The following is a 21,345-nucleotide window of genomic DNA, read 5'->3' on the forward strand; positions in this document are numbered from 1 at the left end:
GAAGAATTAATAATGGCTTGCAACATTTGTTACTTAATATATTTTAGAGTTTGTGATTAAACAGCTATACACAGATATATGCCATGGAAATATGGAAATTAAGTTAAATAGGTTACTTTCTCCCAGACTTCACTTTTTAGCCAAAAAAAGGCAACTATAGGGAATATGTTATGACCCAATTTATTTTATTCTGAAAGAAGAAGTAATACTTAGTTCAGATGTGAATGATCCCATTGTGTGAGTTGTGCTTACTTTGGTTAAGCTCATATGGTCCAATCGTATATCAATGGTCTTTGCTTCCACATTAAACAGTTGGTGAACTATCACATGACGTATCTTATTTATGTCATCTGGGGTTTCATATGTCGTTTTCAGTATGTCAGCATGCCAGCAGTATGACCAGATGTTTTCGTAAACATTTTGGTGATCACCTTTCCTAATATTGGGCTAACATAGGTTGAATAAATACATGGATCAAATATTGAATTTTAAAATGGAAGGTGGTAATCATTTGATTCCAAAATCAAGTGGATAGATTTATTGGATCTTTATGTTAGGACTAGGATTTATTTCCTATTCATTTTAGCTTTATGACTTATCTACAGATTGTACTGTACCCAAGCTTTTTCATACAATTAATACAGTGTCAAATCTTACTGACCTTTTCCTATCTCTTGAACATTCCTGCAGGCCAGTGAAGCTATTTATCATAACGTTGAGCCATTAGAAATAAGTGATAAGGGGATAAATGGAACTCTCTGACACTTCCAGGTAGTATCAGAACAGCTCAGTTTTCAATGATGGAAGGGTTTGCAAAGCTGCTGCAGGTGCCTGCATTCCATCCCTGCAAAATTATGGTCCCACCTATTCTATATTTATCTATATACAAAGAAATGTAATTAGCAATGCTATTTAACCTCTTGCAGACCATGTAATGCATTTCACACCCACACATCACACATATATGTAAATAGTTTTGCACTTACTGTGTGCACCCAAAGACAGCTCTCAGTCCCTAGTAATGATCAACAGCTAGCGAGTCCCATTCCTAAACATGTGACCACTGGGACAACCAGTCACAGTGGTCAGAGATCAAGTAGACCTTGAGTTCCTATAGAATGTAATACAAGCTAAATCAAAACTACTTTTAGGTAAACATGTATTAAATTGATATCTAAATGTTTAAGGGCATAGCATATCTAATAGTTATGAGTCCATGCATATTTTATTTCTCAGTATCTTGCTGTCTTCCTTATTTTTGCTAAAACAGTTTTGTTTATTTTTGCTAAGATTATGAAAACAAGTTTGGAATCAAAGATAAATATTTATCATCTATCTTTTTTTTTTGTTAGGTAATATATGCATTTATTCTTACAACAACTGAGTTGAAATATCTGGATAAAATGAGATGTTTCCGAAAACGTTCAGCAATACCGATCCTTGGAGTTCTAATATTTTGTCTCCTTTTCATGAACTTGTACATCGAGGATGAATATGTTGTGGTGAGCATGATTTAATTATACCGACCCATCCATTGCCTTTTTTGCTAATTGCTAAAAATGTTGGCTACACTTTCGATATAATTAAAATTTCAGAACAGGTTTAGGCATCATGCTTAGTCACCACAATTAAAAAAAACTGTGACAAGTTGTGTTCTTAGTTTTTTCCCCCTGTTTTCATTCAGTAATTATTTAGTAGTATGTTCTATTATTAGGTATAACTACATTTTCTTTTGCTGGTGTATTTTATGGAAAATAAAGCCAGTGCATTAGGGAAATATTAATGAACCAAATTAGTTTTTAACTAAATAGTCTCAGACAGCTAGGACTATTTTACATCCAAGTCATAGCCTATGCTCTTTGCTTTCCTGGCCAATGCCCAAAGCAAATGCCTCCTGAGGCCTGGTCCAGATTTTCTTTTTCAAATATTTTATTAAAGAAGAAAATAATACAATACATGTGAAGTATACAAATTTTGTAAAACATCAAGATAAACATATTTAGACATTACATTTTCTCTACAATCCGCAGAACTAATAAAAATTAATAAACATTTAAATAAAACTGAAAATTAATATTTTGATTGAATACATTTCCAATTTTGTAATTTTTTATGGAAGAACGGGTGGTGTGAGAGTAAGGTAGATTGTAGCAATAATCAAAGACATTTGGAAACATTTTATATCTTAACAGGGGCCAAGTTCCTGCTATATGGCTTGGCTTGTCCTGTGTATGAGATATACCATACCAATTGTCGAGATTTTATAATGTTTTATTAACTGTGTCTACAATTGGGACCTTTATTAATTTAGTGTTCTATTTTAATAGGAACATACATTTAAAAAAATAATATAATAAAATAAAACAGAAATGTTTTAGGTTATATACCGGGGAGATTTGAAAATCAATGTGGTAGGGTTAGAATAGTGGGAGGGATAAATGGTGGGAATTATCTCCATAGGGAATTAGGTAGCTTTTCAGATAATAGTAAATCTGAGTCATGGATTAAACAATGTTGAATTTTCAAGATAGCACAAAGGCATGGTCAAAACCTTGTGGTAGATGATAATTTATCCATGGGAGCCATAGTAATTCAAATTTCTGGAATTTGTCCAAAAAGATTGCTTCTGTTTTAGCATGAGTCATTGCCTGTGTAACTCTATGTTTGACTGATACAATACACAGCGTGGATGTTTTACATGCTAAGGCTATTGATTGTTTTACTGCCATTACATACATTAAAAGTTTGAATTGACATTTTTGTAATGTTTGATGGTTTGTTATTTAAGAGAGCTACAGTTGGGTCAGGTAATAAGGTGGTGTTGAACATGGTGGAAAGTAGATTAAATGCACTTTTCAAAAGACTATTGCTATAGAACATGTTCACAAGATATGCAGATGTCATTGCATAGATACTACCTTGTAAGTACCTTGTAAGTACCTTATAATTGGTTTCTATAATTGGTTTCTATAATTGGTGTTGCTGAATTAGTTGCTTGTCAGATTTGTGACCAATCTAAGTCTTCTGGTTGGAGGTTCAAGTCAGATTGCCATTTGGATGTATAAGAAGGTGGGGGGGGGGGGGGGGGTTGAGGTGGGCTGTGACAATAGTTGATGATATAAATCTGACATCAGACCACGTCTATGTGGGTCTGAAATGCAAGTTTGTTCAAATAAAATATTGGTAGTATTTGTTGTATTAGGGGGTTCATTCTGTTGTAGGAAATTCTTTATTTGTAAATATCTGAAGGTTTCATTGCTTGGTAAGTCATATGTTTCACAGAGTTTGGGAAAGGTCTTTATAGTATTGGATTCGTAAAAATGATATGCCCTTATTAAACCTGCTTTAGACCAAGCTGAAAATGTGGATGGCGAAGTCCAAGCGGGATAAAAATCTGGGTTGTGTAGAAAATATAGGAGAGGGTAATGTTGTGATTGGAGTCCAAAGCGATATTTAAGTCTGTCCCAGATGGTTAAACTATGTCTAGTGATTGGATTTGTTATTGTGCGGTGAAGGGCGGGGGTGAGCCATAAGAGATTTTCTAGGGAGAGAGGATCACAATTAACTGATTCAATCGAGACCCAGATTGAAGTCCTAATATAGATCCAAATTTATTAAGAGTGTCAATTAGATTTGGTGCTGAAATTAAAGGTGAGGTGAAAAAAATCAAGACGTCGTCAGCAAACATACATAACTTATGCTGGTGACCACCTAGTTGAAGGCCTTTGATGTTGACATTGGTGCAAATTAATTGGGCTAGGGGAATTATTGCCAAGGCAAATAGGATTGGGGATAAGGGCAACCCTGCCTGGTTCCTCTTTCAATATTTATGGTTTCAGATCTATATCCTGAATAAGATACATATAAAATGTGTTCCAAATCCCCATCTATGGAGGATGGAGTTAAGATAATGCCAGGATAAAGAGTCAAAACCTTTTTGTATGTCTATTGAGAGGAAGCAGTCAGGGATGCAGCGAGTACGTGTCATATGAGCAAGGAGGGTTGCTCGACGAATATTATCACCAGTTTGTCCGGATGGAATTAAACCGGTTTGGTCTTTGTGTATGAGTGTTCCTATAATTGGATTGTGTCTATTTGAAAGTATTTTAGCTAATAATTTAATATCCAAGTTGAGAATAGATATAGGTCTATAATTGGACCAAGATGTGTCATCAGAGTTCGGTTTTGGTATCATGGATATGGAGGCTAATAGGGTTTCTGGTCGAAAGGAATGTCCTAAAAGTAGTGAGTTAAAGGCTTCTGTTAGAAGGGGGGGTGAGTAGGGTTGAGAAATGTTTATAATAAGTGGCTGAAAAGCCGTCAGGGCCTGGTCACTTGTGTAGTTTCAAGGTTTTTATAGCAGATTGTACTTCAAGATTTGTGATTGGCTTTTCAAGGGTTTCATGTTGTTCAATAAAGAGAGAGGGGAGTTGGGTATTGGATAATAGGGAGGGGAGATGAGCTTGGTCAAATTTGTGGGTATCTCTATATAGGTTATTGCGTTTTCAACTAAATTAATTTACAATCTTCAGTGTGTTACTAGTAGAGAGTTTTTTGTAATTTTTTTTAATGTTGATGTAGTAGATGTTGATAGGTGGGTTGGTGTATTGCTGGGGGTGTAGGGGATTTTTCCAAAATTGGGTATAATACTTGATTAGAGTCCCCACACATAATGAGAGTGCCTCTTTTATGAGAATCCACTACTAATAATTTCAGTATCTAGTAATAAGCCTTGAAGTAATATATATCGATCTTCTGGATCTTTGATCTCAGTAAGGAGGGTGAATGGTGTAGTGTGATGAAAAGCAATTTTAGCAATTAGTACTCTTCTTTGTTTAGTGGACGCTGAAGCTTTAAAGATTTGAGGATATCGTCAAAGACAGAATCGAGGATTGAGTGGTAAAATGTGTTTCCTGTAAACATACTATATGTGCTGAAAGTGATGAAAAAGTTTGGAAGGCTTTTGTTCTTTTTGGTGGAGAATTGAGTCCTTGCACATTGAGCGTAAGTACATTTAGGGAAGTCATGATTATATACTAGATTGGTTCTGAGATTTTAAAAGTTGTTTGTGGGTATTATTGATTATGTTCTGGAGAAATATGAGATAGGTAGATCAAAAAAAAAAAAAGGGGGGGGGGGTGTTAAGGAAAGGTTTGGTGTGAATTTGGGGAGAGAATAAGGAAAAAGAAAAATAAATAAATAAATAAATAAATCTGTTGATTTTTAGGGTAGAGAGAAACTTTTTTCTGAAGAGAAGTAAGTTTTGCTCCTGAAGGGAGCTAGTATCACAGGGATAGTGATAAATCACCAGCCTGTGGATACTATGTCGTCCAAAGGTGTCTGGTAGATTATAACGGGCATGTAAGGTTCAAGTTGGAGGTACAGCGAGCTGTCCACTAGACGTTAACAGCCAGTATAAATACCATTTAACATAAAACTTATAAAAATAAACAAGTCTCTAAGAATAAAGTTATAATAAGTAAAACAGTAACTGAGGAAAGTATATAATTTAACCCGATCTTAAGTCATGGGATTAGCCACTTACCCATGAGCTAGAGATAAATTGTGTGTGAAGAAATTTAGTGGGTATGAGTAATGCTTCTATTCATTTTTGGTGAGGTTAAAGAAATAATCTAGCTAATCTGTAAGAGGCCATACATTTTTGGGATTAATTAATGGGTGTAGAAACCATAAATCAGTACAATTCTGTATCTGTACCCAATTTACAGTAACCAGTCAGTAACCTAAGTGGTCTGATGGGAAATTAATATATATTCATTTATCTGGAGTAATTTACCTTAGCTAAACTGAAAATATGAGGGGATTCTTATACAGGGGAATTCACCCTAATACAGAGATAAAATCTGTATCAGGAAGTTACAAGCTCTAAAAGATTGTATATAATATTACGTATTGTTTAAGTTCTTTAAGGTCTCATATCACTAAAAGGAGGGTCTTCAGTCCATTTGTTCTTTGTAGTTGGTGGTGGAGAGGCAAAGCGGCTTGTTTTGTGGTTGCTGGATTGAGCTTGAAGTGATGAAATATCTTGTTGATTAGTAGGGGATCCTGATGTAGCTCGACATTTGGATCCTTCTGTAATATTTTCAGGTATTAGTAGGTGAAGGTTGTTTATCATGGAGATGAGGTCGTCCACCAATTTACAGGTGTATGTGGTATCTTTGTAAGTAAATCAAAGGGCAAATGGGAAACCCCATCGATATGTGATTCAATTATGTTGGAGAATCTGTAGATGTGGCTTCATCAATTTCCTCTTAATGAGAGTTTGCTGTAAAAGATCTTGGAAAATCTGAAAACGATGTCCTTGGAAGATCAAGGATACTTTTTTGTGGGCTGCTTCCATCAATTGTCCATTGGTGCGGAAATAATGGAGTTTAATAACAACGTCTCTGGGTGGGCCATCTTCCTTTTGTGGGGTCAATGATCTGTGTATCCTGTCCATCTCAAGACACTGTATTGGGATTGAAGGAATAAATTATTGGAAGAGCAGTAATGGTGGAGTGTAGGTCCACTATGGATTCAGAGATGCCACACACTCTAATAGGGATGAGCCGAACACCCCCCTGTTCGGTTCGCACCAGAACCTGCGAACAGACCTAAACTTCGTGTGAACTTTAGAACCCTATTAAAGTCTATGGGACTCGAACGTTCACAATCTAAAGTGCTAATTTTAAAGGGTAATATGCAAGTTACTGTCATAAAAAGTGTTTGGGGACCTGGGTCCTGCCCCAGGGGACATGGATCAATGCAAAAAAAAGTTTTAAAAACGGCCATTTTTTCAGGAGCAGTGATTTTAATAATGATTGAAGTGAAACAATAAAAGTGTAATATTCCTTTAAATGTGGTACCTGGGGGTATCTATAGTATGCCTGTGAAGGGGCGCATGTTTTCCGTGCTTAGAACTGTTCCTGCACAAAGTGTAATTTGTGCAGGAAAAAAAGTCTTTTAAAATCACTTGCGGCTATATTGTCGGCTCCCCGTTATACAGAGAACACTCAATGAGTGTTCTCTGTATTAGCCGACAATTCATTCATTCATTGATAAAAAAAAAAAAGCGTGGGGGTTCCCCTAAATTCAATTACCAGGCCCTTCAGGTCTGACATGGATATTAAGGGGAACCCCGTGTCAAATAAAAAAAAAATTGATGTGGGGGTCCCCCTAAATATCCATACCAGACCCTTCAGGTCTGATATGGATATTAAGGGGAACCCCGCATCAAATTAAAAAAAAAATTGACGTGGGGTCCCCTTAAAAATCCATACCAGACCCTTTATCCGAGCATGCAACCTGGCAGGCCGCAGGAAAAGAGGGGGGGACGAGAGAGCGCTCCCCCTCCCTCCTGAACCGTACCAGGCCACATACCCTCAACATTGAGAGGATGCTTTGGGGGTCTGTGACCCCTCAAAGTACCTTGTCCCCATGTTGATGAGGACAAGGGCCTCATCCTCACAACCCTGGCTGGTGGTTGTGAGGGTCTGCGGGCGGGGGGCTTATCAGAATCTGTAAGCCCCCTTTAACAAGGGGACCCCCAGATCCCATCCCCCCTGTTTTAAATGGTAAGGGGGTACAAAAGTACCCCTACCATTTCACAAAGAAAGTGTAAAAATGGTTAAATAAGACAAACACACTTTTGAAAAATTCCTTTATTAAAAATAAAAAAAATAAAAAAAAGATTCCATCGGTGCTAATCCACACTTGCTATCCAGCGACGAATCTCCGAGGTCCAGCGATGGATGATCATATCCAGCGACGGGGGATCTCTCAGTCCAGCGCTGTCCATACATCCGTCTTCTGTCCCCACTGCGGAGACACTGCGGAGATCCCAGCGCTGACGTTTCTTATATTAGGAGGGCGGGGCCACCCGTCACCTGACCCCGCCCCTCTGACACTGGTGAGGGAAGCCAGGGGTTCCCCAGTGACGTATGGGTGACCCCGCCCCCTCTGATGTAATGCAGGTTTCCGTCACCCATACGTCACTGGGGAACCCCTGGCTTCCCTCACCAGCGTCAGAGGGGCGGGGTCAGGTGACGGGTGGCCCCGCCCTCCTAATATAAGAAATGTCAGCGCTGGGATCTCCGAAGTGTCTCTGCAGTGGAGACAGAAGATGGATGTATGGACAGCGCTGGACTGAGAGATCCCCCGTCGCTGGATATGATCATCCATCGCTGGACCCCGGAGATTCGTCGCTGGATAGCAAGTGTGGATTAGCACCGCTGGAATCTTTTTTTTATTTTTTTTATTTTTAATAAAGGAATTTTTCAAAAGTGTGTTTGTCTTATTTAACCATTTTTACACTTTCTTTGTGAAATGGTAGGGGTACTTTTGTACCCCCTTACCATTTCAAACAGGGGGGGCGGGATCTGGGGGTCCCCTTGTTAAAGGGGGCTTCCAGATTCTGATAAGCCCACTGCCCGCAGACCCTCACAACCACCGGCCAGGGTTGTGAGGATGAGGCCCTTGTCCTCATCAACATGGGGACAAGGTGCTTTGAGGGGTCACAGACCCCCAAAGCATCTTCCCAATGTTGAGGGTATGTGGCCTGGTACGGTTCAGGAGGGAGGGGGGGGGCTCTCTCGCCCCCCCTCTTTTCCTGCGGCCTGCCAGGTTGCGTGCTCGGATAAAGGGTCTGGTATGGATTTTTAGGGGGACCCCCATGTCAATTTTTTTTTAAATTTGATGCGGGGTTCCCCTTAATATCCATATCAGACCTGAAGGGTCTGGTATGGATATTTAGGGGGACCCCACATATTTTTTTTTAAATTTGACACGGGGTTCCCCTTAATATCCATGTCAGACCTGAAGGGCCTGGTAATTGAATTTAGGGGAACCCCCACGCTTTTTTTTTTTTTTTTTTTATCAATGAATGAATGAATTGTCGGCTAATACAGAGAACACTCATTGAGTGTTCTCTGTATTACGGGGAGCCGACAATATAGCCACAATTGATTTTAAAAGACTTTTTTTCCTGCACAAATGACACTTTGTGCAGGGACAGCTCTAAGCACCAGAAACATGTGCCCCTTCACAGGCATACTATAGATACCCCCCAGCTACGAAATTTAAAGGAATATTACACTTTTATTGTTTCACTTTAATCATTATTAAAATCACTGCTCCTGAAAAAACGGCAGTTTTTAAAACTTTTTTTTGCATTGATCCATGTCCCCTGGGGCAGGACCCGGGTCCCCAAACACTTTTTAGGACAGTAACCTGCATATTACCCTTTAAAATTAGCACTTTAGATTTCTCCCATAGACTTGTATAGGGTGTCCTGGCTTTTCGAATTTGCCGCGAACAGTCCAAATTGTTCACTGTTCGCTGAACAGGCGAACAGGCAATGTTCGAGTCGAACATGAGTTCGACTCGAACTCGAAGCTCATCCCTACACTCTAAGATTAGATCTTCTGACTCTATTTTCAAATTCTTCCAGGCGATTATTGAAATTATAATTTTCTTCTATAAGTGTTTCCAATTAGTCATTATAATTTGTAGTTATATCGTTCAATTCATCCATCCTTTGTTCCAGTACTGATGTGCGACGGCCTACTTCTTGAATCTCCCTTGTCAATTTCTCAGTTATATTATCTGGGGGTTTTTTCTTTTCAAATAATTTTGTTGACAAATGTAATTTTACAAGAACAACACATTTTGGTTTTAAACGAACAACTGTAGCATAGCAATCAGTACAGTAATGGTATAACAATAGCATATATTATAGTACTTGGCATAGATTCTGAGATCTAAACATATCTCATGGAATATGTTATTAAGCTGACTTATTGTAGACTCGAATTGTGCGCGTGGGGAGTCCAGAAAGAAAGAAGGACCGTCGTCCTTTAAATTTTCCTAACCAGAGAGCTTCCCTTAGGAAAGCTTGCTCTTTCTTACTATATTTTTGAAGATAAAGAAGGAAAGACAAAGAAGAAGTGTAGAGAGAGAGGGCAAGGAAAGTAAATAAAGAAAAAAAGTGAAGGTAAGAAAGACACAATGGGGAAAGGAAAGTGGCCGGGTAACACGGGCGGGTCCCGGGCATTAGTTAGTACCGGTGAGTGAGATTTTGTTTGAACTAGGGCTCCAACAGCCGCCTGTCAAAGTTAGGGGGTAGAAAATGTTCCACCCATGGCTGCCACACTTTACTATGTAGGAGAATCTTGTCAAGAATTGTTGCTTCTATTTTGCGATGAATCATAACCTGGGTAACTCTATTCTTTACTTCAATTAATTGTAGAGAGGGGAACTTCCAAGCCTTTGCAATGGTTTGCTTAGCTGCCGTTGTTAACTGTAGGAGAAGTCAAGTTTGGGATCTGGTAAGTTCGCAGGGCACTGAATTTAACAGAGCAACTGCTGGGTCTGGCTTTAGGGTGATTTGCAATAACACTGATAACATATGGGATATTGTCGCCCAGAAGCGTTTCACTACCGGGCATGTCCACCAAATATGGGCGTGAGTGCCCAACTCTTTGCAGCCTCGGAAGCAGTTTGAGGGATAACCAGGTACAAACCTGGAGATTCTAGCTGGGACCAAGTACCAGCGCATTAAAACTTTGTAGTTTGCCTCCGATGCGACAACATTCTGTGTGGAATTCTTAGTGTTAATCCAAATTTTTCCCCATGATTCTGTATCAAGATCCAATGCCAGGTCAGCAATCCAGTGCACAGCGTATGGCAGAAGAGTGGCTGATGAAGAGGATAGGTGAGTGTAGAGATGGGAAATAATTCCTGGGAAGTGTGGATTTGAGCTACATTTACTCTCAAACTGGGTCAACTGGTCCAGATCTGTGCAGGTTTTTATTGTGGATTGGATAGAGTGGCTTATTTGAAGATATCGAAAACATTCTTTGTGAGGGAGCTGGATTTGAGCTTGCAGAGATGGGAACGCTAGAATTGAGTTGCCCGAGGTTGCACACACGAAGTTGCACACACGAACAAGACCCGCTTGGAACCAAGCAGAAAATGCAGAAGGGTCCGTGTAGGCTGGGTAAAAGTATGGGTGGCCAAAGAATGAGAGTAAGGGGGAATGAGGGGATTTTAATTCAAAGGGAACTCTTAATTTATCCCAGATCCCGAGTGAATGCTGGACCATTCACTGGGGAAAGGGAAAATTGAAAGGACCATTGAAAGGGAAAATTTTCCTGCAAGTTTTTAAGTTCGTCCTGTGACAGAAACACGTCAAGGGCCCTAGATTTAGTTTGGTTCACTTCAAGACCCGTAACCTGGGAAAACTTTTCTAGCAACTGTAATCTGGGTTTGTTCTGATAAGAGCCACAAGGGGTTCAATGGCAAGAGCAAAGATTCAAGGGGAGAGGGGACACCGCTGCCTAGTTCCGCGTTGAATTGGGAATTTGTCGCAAGAGAAGCCAGAATACTTCACGTAAGAATGCGGGTGGGTATATAGGGCATTTATCCATTGAAGGAAATGGGGCCGAATCCCCAGCGTCTAAGTATATCGTGCAGATATGGCCAAGATACTGTGTCAAATGCCTTACGTATATCCAAAGAGAGGAAATGCATGGGTATGTTACGGGATCTAGCAATATGCTGCAAAAGGATTACACAGCGTACAATGTCACTAGTCTGCCGCTTGGGGATAAAGCCCACTTTGTCTCTATGAACCAAATCTCTGATGAGTGGATTTAAATGCAGGGTATTTTAATGTCCACGTTTAACAAAGAGATGGGTCTGTAGTTAGATCAAAGCGTACTGTTTACATTGGGTATGGGTATCATAGATACAATAGCCATCTACGTGTCTCTGCCAAAGGATCCACCTTTAAGTATGGCATTGAATGTGTTTGCTAACAGCGGGGCTAGAATGCCAGCAATTTTTTTATAATATGAGCCAGTGAGCCTGTCAGGGCCAGGTCTTTTGTGGGGTTTCAAGGTCTGGATGGCTTGTAATACCTCTTGAGTCGTGATAGGGATGTCCATTAATTCACGGTTTGTATCATTTAGTGTGGGGATCGGCAGGTCTCGAAACAAGGTTTCAGCTAGATCTTGGGGGAAGGGGGTCATAGATTCATATAGTTTGGCTAGTCTTTTGCTGAATTCAGACAGCACTTTGACCAGGTTACTCGTAAGGGTATCCTTATCAGTCCTGAGTCTAATTGATTTAAAAGTTTGTTCCGGATGCCTGAGACGCAGTGCTGAGAAAGTGCCAGGCTTATTGGCTTTAGTATAGATAGTATGGTTAGTTCTATGAATAACTTTGTCAGCAGTCTCAGCTAGGAGTAGGTCTAATTCTAGTTTAGTTTTATCCATGGTCGTTTTATTGATTTCTGTTGGGGCGGATTGAAATTGCAGAAATTGTTGCTGGAAACCAGCTTCCAACTGATGCAGTCTCAGTGCTTTATCTTTTTTGAGGTGTGTAGCGGTGGAAATACATTTACCCCTGATCATTGGCTTATATGCCTCCCAGAGAAGGATAGGAGAGATTTCAGATATGTTGTTATGTTGTAGATAATCTGTTAAGGCTAGTTGGATATCAAAACAGAAAGATTGAGTGGTCAGATGTTTATCATTCATACACCAAGCGCTGTCTTTAGAGTGGGGTATTAGTGATGAGATAGTGGTGATTACCACACAGTGATCAGACCATGCGATCGGGTGTATGCAGGATTTAATTAATATAGGGGAAGATGCAACGGGGACAAAGATGTGGTCGATTCTAGAGAATGATTTGTGGGGATTAGAATAAAAAGTGTAGTTTTTCTTTGCAGGGTTACATTCTCTCCAGGTGTCTAGTAAAGAGGCCTGCTGAAGCAGGGTGCGAAAGTGGGCTGAGGTTGAGAAATGCTCCGGAGAGTAGGGGGATTTGTCTAGATGTGGGTGGATCACTAAGTTGGAATCACCACACATGATCAAGGTGCCTTTAGAGTGGGTTTCTGATTACTTGGAAAAGGTGAGTGAAAAATGGTATAGGATTCGAGTTAGGGGCATAGTAGAAGACTAGGGCAATTTCTGTTTCCTGCAGAAGACCCACTATGATAATATAGCTTTTATTTCTGAGGTGAGGGTAAATGGTAAAGAGTAGCTGCAGAGGCTGCAAAGACCGGTGGATATTTAGAATTAAAAAAATTGGGGGTGTTATTGGGAAGAGAAGTGAGTCTCTTGTAGTGTGACTATGCTAGCCGTTAAGGACACAAATGAGCGGAATGCTTTGACTCTTTTATTTGGGTAGTTGAGCTCTTTAACATTTAGCGACAAAATATTCAAGGGGACCATATGTTGAAGTTGGAGTGGCCATTATTGTGTAACCTGGAACCCGCACGGGCCAACCGACCAGGGGTAAGGGTTGAAGAGACAGCAGTATAGGAATGGAGAGAAAGTGAAAGGAAAAGAAGCAAGAAGGAAGATTCGCGCAAGGCGAATTTTGTAAGCAATTGTTGCAATACAGGTTAGGCCAGATCGCCCAACCATTAGGTGTGCAGTCTCTTCAGCCAAATAATCAGCCAGAGAGAGGGTGCACTGTGTTTGGGGGGGAGCATAGGGGTATGGACTTAGACGGACCTGGAGTGCCGTCTTCGACTGCTGGGCTGGAGGGGTTAAATTAACAGTTTCAAGGAGATTCAGCAAAGCTTCCGAAGACGTGGATGTATGCTGCTGCCCTTTGTAGGTGAATTGGAGAGCATACGGAAAGCGCCATGTATACGTGATTTGATGCTGCATTAAGATTTGTAATTGTGGCTTCATGGCAAGGTGCTTTGCGATCGTAAGGGGTGCTAGATCTGTGAACAACTGGTATGAGTGTCCTTGGAAATTGAGGGTGTCCTTGTTATGTGTGGCTGTAAGTAGCTGTTCCTTCGTTTTGAAAAAATGAAGTTTAACAATTATGTCCCGTGGTGGCCCATCAGCCTGCCACCGAGTAAGTGCCCTATGAATTCTGCCAAACTCCAGACGCTCTATTGGGATCGATGAGGAAAGCTCCTGAAATAACCTTGTTGTAAATGATTGCAAATCATCAATGGATTCCGGAACGTCACGGAGACGCAGATACGACCTATGGGAGCGATTCTCTGCATCCTCCAGGCGTGAGAATAGCATGGCGTTCTCCTCCCAGAGGGCAGCTTGCTCCTGGGCATATTCCCGTAAAGTTAATTCCATATCGCCTGCACGAGTCTCCAGGTCAGTGGTCCGCTGACCCAGCTCACGTATCTCTCGGGTTAGCTTATTACTAATTTGGTCTGAGGTGGTTATCAGAGCCTTTTTGAGCATGGATTCCATATGCAATAAGAATTCCGACTGCAACATACCTGAAGGAGGCAGAGTTAGTGAGTCCCCAGAGTTGGAATAATTTTCCTCCTCATCGCCGCTTCGTGGGTCTGTCATGTCTGTGGGGCTGCTGCACCCATGTGACAGGGCTTGTGCTTTCACCGCCATCTTGGAGGAGGCCCAGGCGAGTGCCTCCTTGATGGGTTTAGGCTTAGATTTCCCACGGTGGCCCATAAGAACCATCCCGGGAGGTGATCTGCTGTTACCCAAGGCTGCCTTGGCCGATGTGAAGCAATGATCCCGCTGTAGATGGCTAATTAGATGCCGGAGTCACAGCAAAGAGTGTGGAGCTCTAATGAGGAAGTCTGTCATGTTGAGCCTCACGCATGCATCCCCTAACTGAGGTATTTTTAAGTGCTTTTTGTAATATTCTTTCAAATTGGGTAATAATATCTGTTCCCGGTGGTGTATTTTGTAAAATACCTGGTGTCATCCCAAATTCATATTCAAAATCAGGTTCAGGTTCAATTTGTTGATAAGGTGGTGAATTTCTATTCTGTTTCTGTCTGTGAGGTAAAGCTGAGCGGGAAGGTGGCGCTACCGCCATTTTAGCTGTGGCTTTTGTCAGCGTTTCAGGAGTTTTAACTTTCATTTTCAATTTCCCCCTGCTATACATTATATATTTGTGGTCCTGATAACTTTGCCTATCTATAGGTTACCGTTTTAAGGTGATTCGCATCTGTGACTCATCTTGTCATGGCTGTTAAGTCCTGGTAGATGCGGAGCACAAGGCAAATATTACCTGCCTAGTCAGCCTCGTGCATGCACTTCTTTGAGGCCTGGTCCAGATTTTCATCTGTATTTGTGCTACATGGTTTTAACTAGACATGTGCAGAGTAAAATATTTTGTTTCGGAATTTCGTTTTCGTCTGAAAACTTAATTTATTTAGTTACTCCCGAAATTCGTTTTTATTTATTTCGTTTTTCGTTCAAAAATTGCATTCGTCCGAAAATCCACATGAATTACGGTCGAATCTGTCTTGGAAGGCTTATGGTGTCTGTCGAATGTATAAAGAAGATTCGACGGAGCTAACTATATAGCATACTTTAGAACCCTATTAAAGTCTATGGGACTCCAACGTTCAAAATCTAAAGTGCTAATTTTAAAGGCTAATTTGCAAGTTACTGTCCTAAAAAGTGTTTGGGGACCCGGGTCCTGCCCCAAGGGACATGTATCAATGCAAAAAAAAGTTTTAAAAACGGCCGTTTTTTCGGGAGCAGTGATTTTAATAATGATTAAAGTGAAACAATAAAAGTGTAATATTCCTTTAAATTTCGTAGGGGGGGGTTGTCTATAGTATGCCTGTGAAGGGGCGCATGTTTCCCGTGCTTAGAATTGTCCCTGCACAAAGTGTCATTTATGCAGGAAAAAAAGTCCTTTAAAATCACTCGCAGCTATAATGAATTGTCGGCTCCCGTAATACAGAGAACACTCATTGAAAGTCATTGATAAAAAAATAAATAAATAAATAAATAAAAAAAAAAGCGTGGGGGTCCCCCAAATTCAATTACCAGACCCTTCAGGTCTGGTATGGATATTAAGGAGAACCCTGCCTCAAATTTAAGAAAAAATTTGACGTGGGGTTCCCCCTAAATATCCATAACCAGACCCTTCAGGTCTGGTATGGATATTAAGGGGAACCCCGCGTCAAATTAAAAAAAAAATTGACGTGGGGTTCCCCCTAAAAATCCATACCAGACCCTTTATCCGAGCACGCAACCTGGCAGGCCGCAGGAAAAGAGGGGGGGACGAGAGAGCGCCCCCCCCTCCCTCCTGAACCGTACCAGGCCACATGCCCTCAACATTGGGAGGATGCTTTGGGGGTCCGTGACCCCTCAAAGCACCTTGTCCCCATGTTGATGAGGACAAGGGCCTCATCCCCACAACCCTGGCCGGTGGTTGTGGAGGTCTGCGGGCGGGGGGCTTATCAGAATCTGGAAGCCCCCTTTAACAAGGGGACCCCCAGATCCCGCCCCCCCCTGTTTGAAATGGTAAGGGGGTACAAAAGTACCCCTACCATTTCACAAAGAAAGTGTAAAAAATGTTTAAATAAAACAAACACACTTTTTAAAAATTCCTTTATTAAAAATAAAAAAAAGATTCCAGCGGCGGTAATCCACTCTTGCTATCCAGCGACGGACGGTCAGCTCTCCATCGATGTCTAATGTCATCCAGCGCAGCGCAGCATCCTTCTTCTGTCTCCTCCACGGAGACACTGGAGGCATTCCGGCGCTGACGTTTCTTATATACGGAGGGCGGGGCCACCCGTCACCTGACCCCGCCCCCCTCTGACGCAAGGGGAAACCCGGGGTTCCCCGTGACGTATGGGTGACCCCGCCCCCCTCTGATGTAACGGAAACCTGCCTGTGTTACATCAGAGGGGTGCGGGTCACCCCTACGTCACTGGGAACCCCGGGTTTCCCCTTGCGTCAGAGGGGGGCGGGGTCAGGTGACGGGTGGCCCCGCCCACCCTATATAAGAAACGTCAAGCCGCCGGAATGTCTGTAGTGTCTCCTCCACGGAGACAGAAGAAGGATGCTGCGCTGCGCTGGATGACATTAGACATCGATGGAGAGCTGACCGTCCGTCGCTGGATAGCAAGAGTGGATTACCGCCGCTGGAATCTTTTTTTTATTTTTAATAAAGGAATTTTTCAAAAGTGTGTTTGTTTTATTTAACAATTTTTTACACTTTCTTTGTGAAATGGTAGGGGTACTTTTGTACCCCCTTACCATTTCAAACAGGGGGGGGGGGCCGGGGTCTGGGGGTCCCCTTGTTAAAGGGGGCTTCCAGATTCTGATAAGCCCCCCGCCCGCAGACCTCCACAACCACCGGCCAGGGTTGTGGGGATGAGGCCCTTGTCCTCATCAACATGGGGACAAGGTGCTTTGAGGGGTCACGGACCCCCAAAGCATCCTCCCAATGTTGAGGGCATGTGGCCTGGTACGGTTCAGGAGGGAGGGGGGGCCGCTCTCTCGTCCCCCCCTCTTTTCCTGCGGCCTGCCAGGTTGCGTGCTCGGATAAAGGGTCTGGTATGGATTTTTAGGGGGAACCCCATGTCAAATTTTTTTTAAATTTGATGCGGGGTTCCCCTTAATATCCATACCAGACCTGAAGGGTCTGGTTATGGATATTTAGGGGGAACCCCACGTCAAATTTTTTCTTAAATTTGAGGCAGGGTTCCCCTTAATATCCATACCAGACCTGAAGGGCCTGGAAATTGAATTTGGGGGACCCCCACGCTTTTTTTATTTATTTATTTATTTATTTTTTTATCAATGACTTTCAATGAGTGTTCTCTGTATTACGGGAGCCGACAATTCATAATAGCTGCGAGTGATTTTAAAGGACTTTTTTTCCTGCATAAATGACACTTTGTGCAGGGACAATTCTAAGCACGGGAAACATGCGCCCCTTCACAGGCATACTATAGACAACCCCCCCCTACGAAATTTAAAGGAATATTACACTTTTATTGTTTCACTTTAATCATTATTAAAATCACTGCTCCCGAAAAAACGGCCGTTTTTAAAACTTTTTTTTGCATTGATACATGTCCCCTGGGGCAGGACCCGGGTCCCCAAACACTTTTTAGGACAGTAACTTGCAGAATCTTTTCTCTCTGTCAAATCTTTTTTCTCTGTCGAATATTTTCTCTATATAATCTTGGACTAATAGAGGTAAGGTTAAGCACATTCGACCACAGGTTCTATAGACAGATTGTTATCGTCAGAGTCATGTCGAATCTCCTATTCTATATCGAACTGTTGTAACAATGAAAACGAAAATAAAGCATTTATTTATGTCGGATCTTTCGTTTTTCGGATTTTGTGCTTTCGTTATCGTTTGTCAAAACGAAAACGAAAATAGCTGAAATTCGGACGAAAATGCATTCGGACGAAAACGAATGCACATGTCTAGTTTTAACATACCTCTGTTCTAAACCTATAATGCACTACAACCTGCAACGCACTACAACAGAACACTTAAGTGTGAACCAAACCTTAAATTAAATAGTAATTCAACCTATTATTTTAGTATGCCTGGAAACAATGGGAAATATATAATATGTTAGGTCCACAATACTAATTTATAGCAAAACTGAAACATTCAGAAAAAACTTTGAATCCAGTTAAACATCACTTGCTTTTATTTTATTTTATTTTTTTTAATGCAACCAGTACAAGCTCCCTAATCTGTATTTATTAAGCTTCTTGTAAATCCCTGCACAACAGCACTGGAAGAGAAAGATAAGTGGTGTGAGCCAATTAGGGCTCTACCTCTTCAGACAGTACAGTCAGCTTAATGCTCAGATCAGGAGCAAGAGCACAACAATGACTTTATGCAGTACTGTTCCTTTGTTGTCCACTCAGCAAATAGCTAAGAAAATCATTAGCAATATATTTTTTCTATAGTTACCTATTAGAGCAAGGGTCTCGAAACTAGGGCCCTCCAGTTGTTCAACAACTACAAATCCCATCATGCCTAGTCATGTCTGTGAATGTAAAAGTTTTACAATGACTCATGGAATGTGTAGTTCCACAACAGAGGTCCATAGTTTGGAGATCCCTGCTTATTGAGTACCATCCTGCTAATTCCTTGTGTTTTCAGCTCTCTGCTGTAGCTATGGGTGTGTTCCGAGTAAGTAGAATGTCCTTATTAGCTGGTTTTGTCTGAACAGTCAGTGGGCAAAATTTACTAAAACTGGTGCATACAGAATGTGGTGCAGCTTTACATAGTAGCCAATCAGCTTCTAACTCCAGATTTTTCAACTAACCTTTGATTGGCTTCCCCCTGCACACCTGCACCATATACCGTGCTCCCCCATTTTAGTTAATCTCCCCTAATGTCTCTGTCTACACAGTTGACATTCAGCCAAAGCAGAGAGTTGGAAATAGCAGGACAGTCAGACTCTGCTTTGGATGACAGTGAAAGCTCAATGAAGTCTCACACCACTTTAAAGGTCCTGCACTCCTAAATGTTATTATTGGTGACATTTTTTTTTTGTTTAAAAGTAACTTAAATTAGTAAAAATTGTATTTCCTGCCCTGTGAACTGTGCTGACAGAGTTGAGTAACAGCCACCACATCTCTCCTCACAAATGTCCTTGCACAGACTTGTATTGTGGGTGGGGGCATGTTACTGAGTGCTAAATACTGATAGCAGTAGTTCTAACTTTGGTGCCTATGCACTGCACAATCACATTTAGATGCTTTACACAACTGTAGTAACATTAAAGTTGGGGTTGACAGTACACAGTAAATCTAAATGTGTATCAATTCATGAGAAAACCATATGTAGACCTGAATGATGATGTTCTAAAGGAATTTTGTGCTATACTGTAAATAACACAAGATGCATAAAGCAAAATAGTTAGGGCATCTTACTCTTCCCAGTTCTTCCATATGGTATGTGTATGACTGCTGTGGGAATAGTAACCCAATTGTTTTGTATAAAGACTTATTTTTAACAACTGCAATAAAGTTATCCCTTTACATAAATTATTTGCATATAGCACTAAGAAGAATACAAGATTTTCTGTGTAATTAGTAAATGGTCATTTTGTTGTTTTCTACTTATATTTAGGAAGAAGATAAAAGGCTTAAAGAAGCTTCAACTCAACAATTCAATGCAGATCAATATGTCTATACAATACGAGATTTCTCTAATTTCTCCTCATCTTTAAATGTGACATATCGTATATTAGCAGGAATACCTGTTTCAAGAAAGAGTAAGTAATATAAACCTAACATTTTCAGATTAAAGGATAATTTCAATTAAACAGCTCAAAAGTTAATCTCTTTTAGGCTCTAGAAGAAAATCTCTTTGTTTGAGTTCCAATATTTGCACACCTGTACAAGGGAGTTGCACATTCCTTGTGTTTTTTAATGAAGTTTAATTTATTGTAGCAGTACCCTGAAAGGGCTGCTGGAAGATGACAGTCAAAGGTACAATGACTATGTTCCAGCACAGAGGATGATGATGACCAGATTTCTCCCTCGCTAGTGTAGAGGCTCCCAGCACACACAGTCCAGGCACACTGACACAAAGGGATGTTAAGGGGATGTCTTGTTGTGTTTTTATTGTTAAAAAAATTGGATGGGTTGTTAGATGGTATGGGATACTCCAGAATCACCAACAGAAATAATAGGACACACTTCTCTATCTTGCAAACTTCAGGAATGGTTCTTCTGCTCAGGGGACAACCTTCCCATGACAGGCCAGAGTTATATACTCCTCAGGAGAGGAACTACTTGACTTCAGAGGATGATTCTTCTACCAGAAACTGGAGGAGAATGCTGCATGAACCTCTCAAGAGAGGAACTCCTTAGTCTAAACTTAGTGCACAGTATTTACACAAAACGAAACTAAATCAGAATGTACCTCTGAAGAAAGGAACCACATGGCCCAGCAATTCCAATAGAACACAATCACCCAGACCTTGTAGTGAAGCAGTACTCAGTAGGCCAGGTGAGCAGCTTCGTCCAGGTGCCCTTCAGTGAGGCAAGAGAGGAACTGCTTAGTCTAAACTTAGTGTACAGTATTTACACAAAGCTAAACTAAATCAGTATGTACCTCTGAAGAAAGGAACTACATGGCCCAGCAATTCCAATAGAACACAATCACCCAGACCTTGCAGTAAAGCAGTACTGAGTAGGCCAGGTGAGCAGCTTCATCCAGGTGCCTTCCATGAGGCTGTAGGGATTGGATCCATAGGTGAAGTCCCGGGGTGTCAAAGAAACTTCCTGGTGTGGGCCCCTGGCTCTGCCACAGCTGAGACCTTGAGGAACAACAACTTTAAACAGCAGAATGGCTGGAGGCAAGGGGTAGACATTTCCGAACCTGAATAGGTTGAATCCTTTCAACAGTAATGCCCTGTACACAAGGTCAGACTTTCCGACGGAAAATGTGCGATTGGATCGTGTTGTGGGAAAATCCAATCGTGTGTGGGCTCCACCAGACTTTTTCTGTCAGAATTTCCGACACACAAAGTTTGAGAACTGGATCTAAAATCTTTTGACAACAAAATCTGATTGTTTAAATTCCGATCGTGTGTAG

At 41.2% G+C, this 21,345-nt stretch overlaps 1 protein-coding gene across 2 annotated transcripts in view; it reads left to right on the plus strand.

The window, feature by feature from the left end:
* Positions 1–21,345, plus strand: part of MGAT4C (MGAT4 family member C) — a 250,604-nt gene that overhangs the window by 221,284 nt on the left and 7,975 nt on the right. For both annotated transcript variants that reach the window (XM_077471602.1, XM_077471601.1), the window contains exons 3-4: positions 1,353–1,502; positions 19,873–20,017. In XM_077471602.1, the coding sequence (XP_077327728.1) occupies positions 1,404–1,502; positions 19,873–20,017 (244 nt within the window). In that variant the 5' untranslated portion in view covers positions 1,353–1,403. The remainder of the gene's footprint in view (positions 1–1,352; positions 1,503–19,872; positions 20,018–21,345) is intronic.

Source organism: Lithobates pipiens, unplaced genomic scaffold (assembly GCF_037356315.1).
Source record: "Lithobates pipiens isolate NorthernLeopardFrog02 unplaced genomic scaffold, aLitPip1_a1.2 Scaffold_8, whole genome shotgun sequence".
Lineage (NCBI taxonomy): Eukaryota > Metazoa > Chordata > Amphibia > Anura > Ranidae > Lithobates > Lithobates pipiens.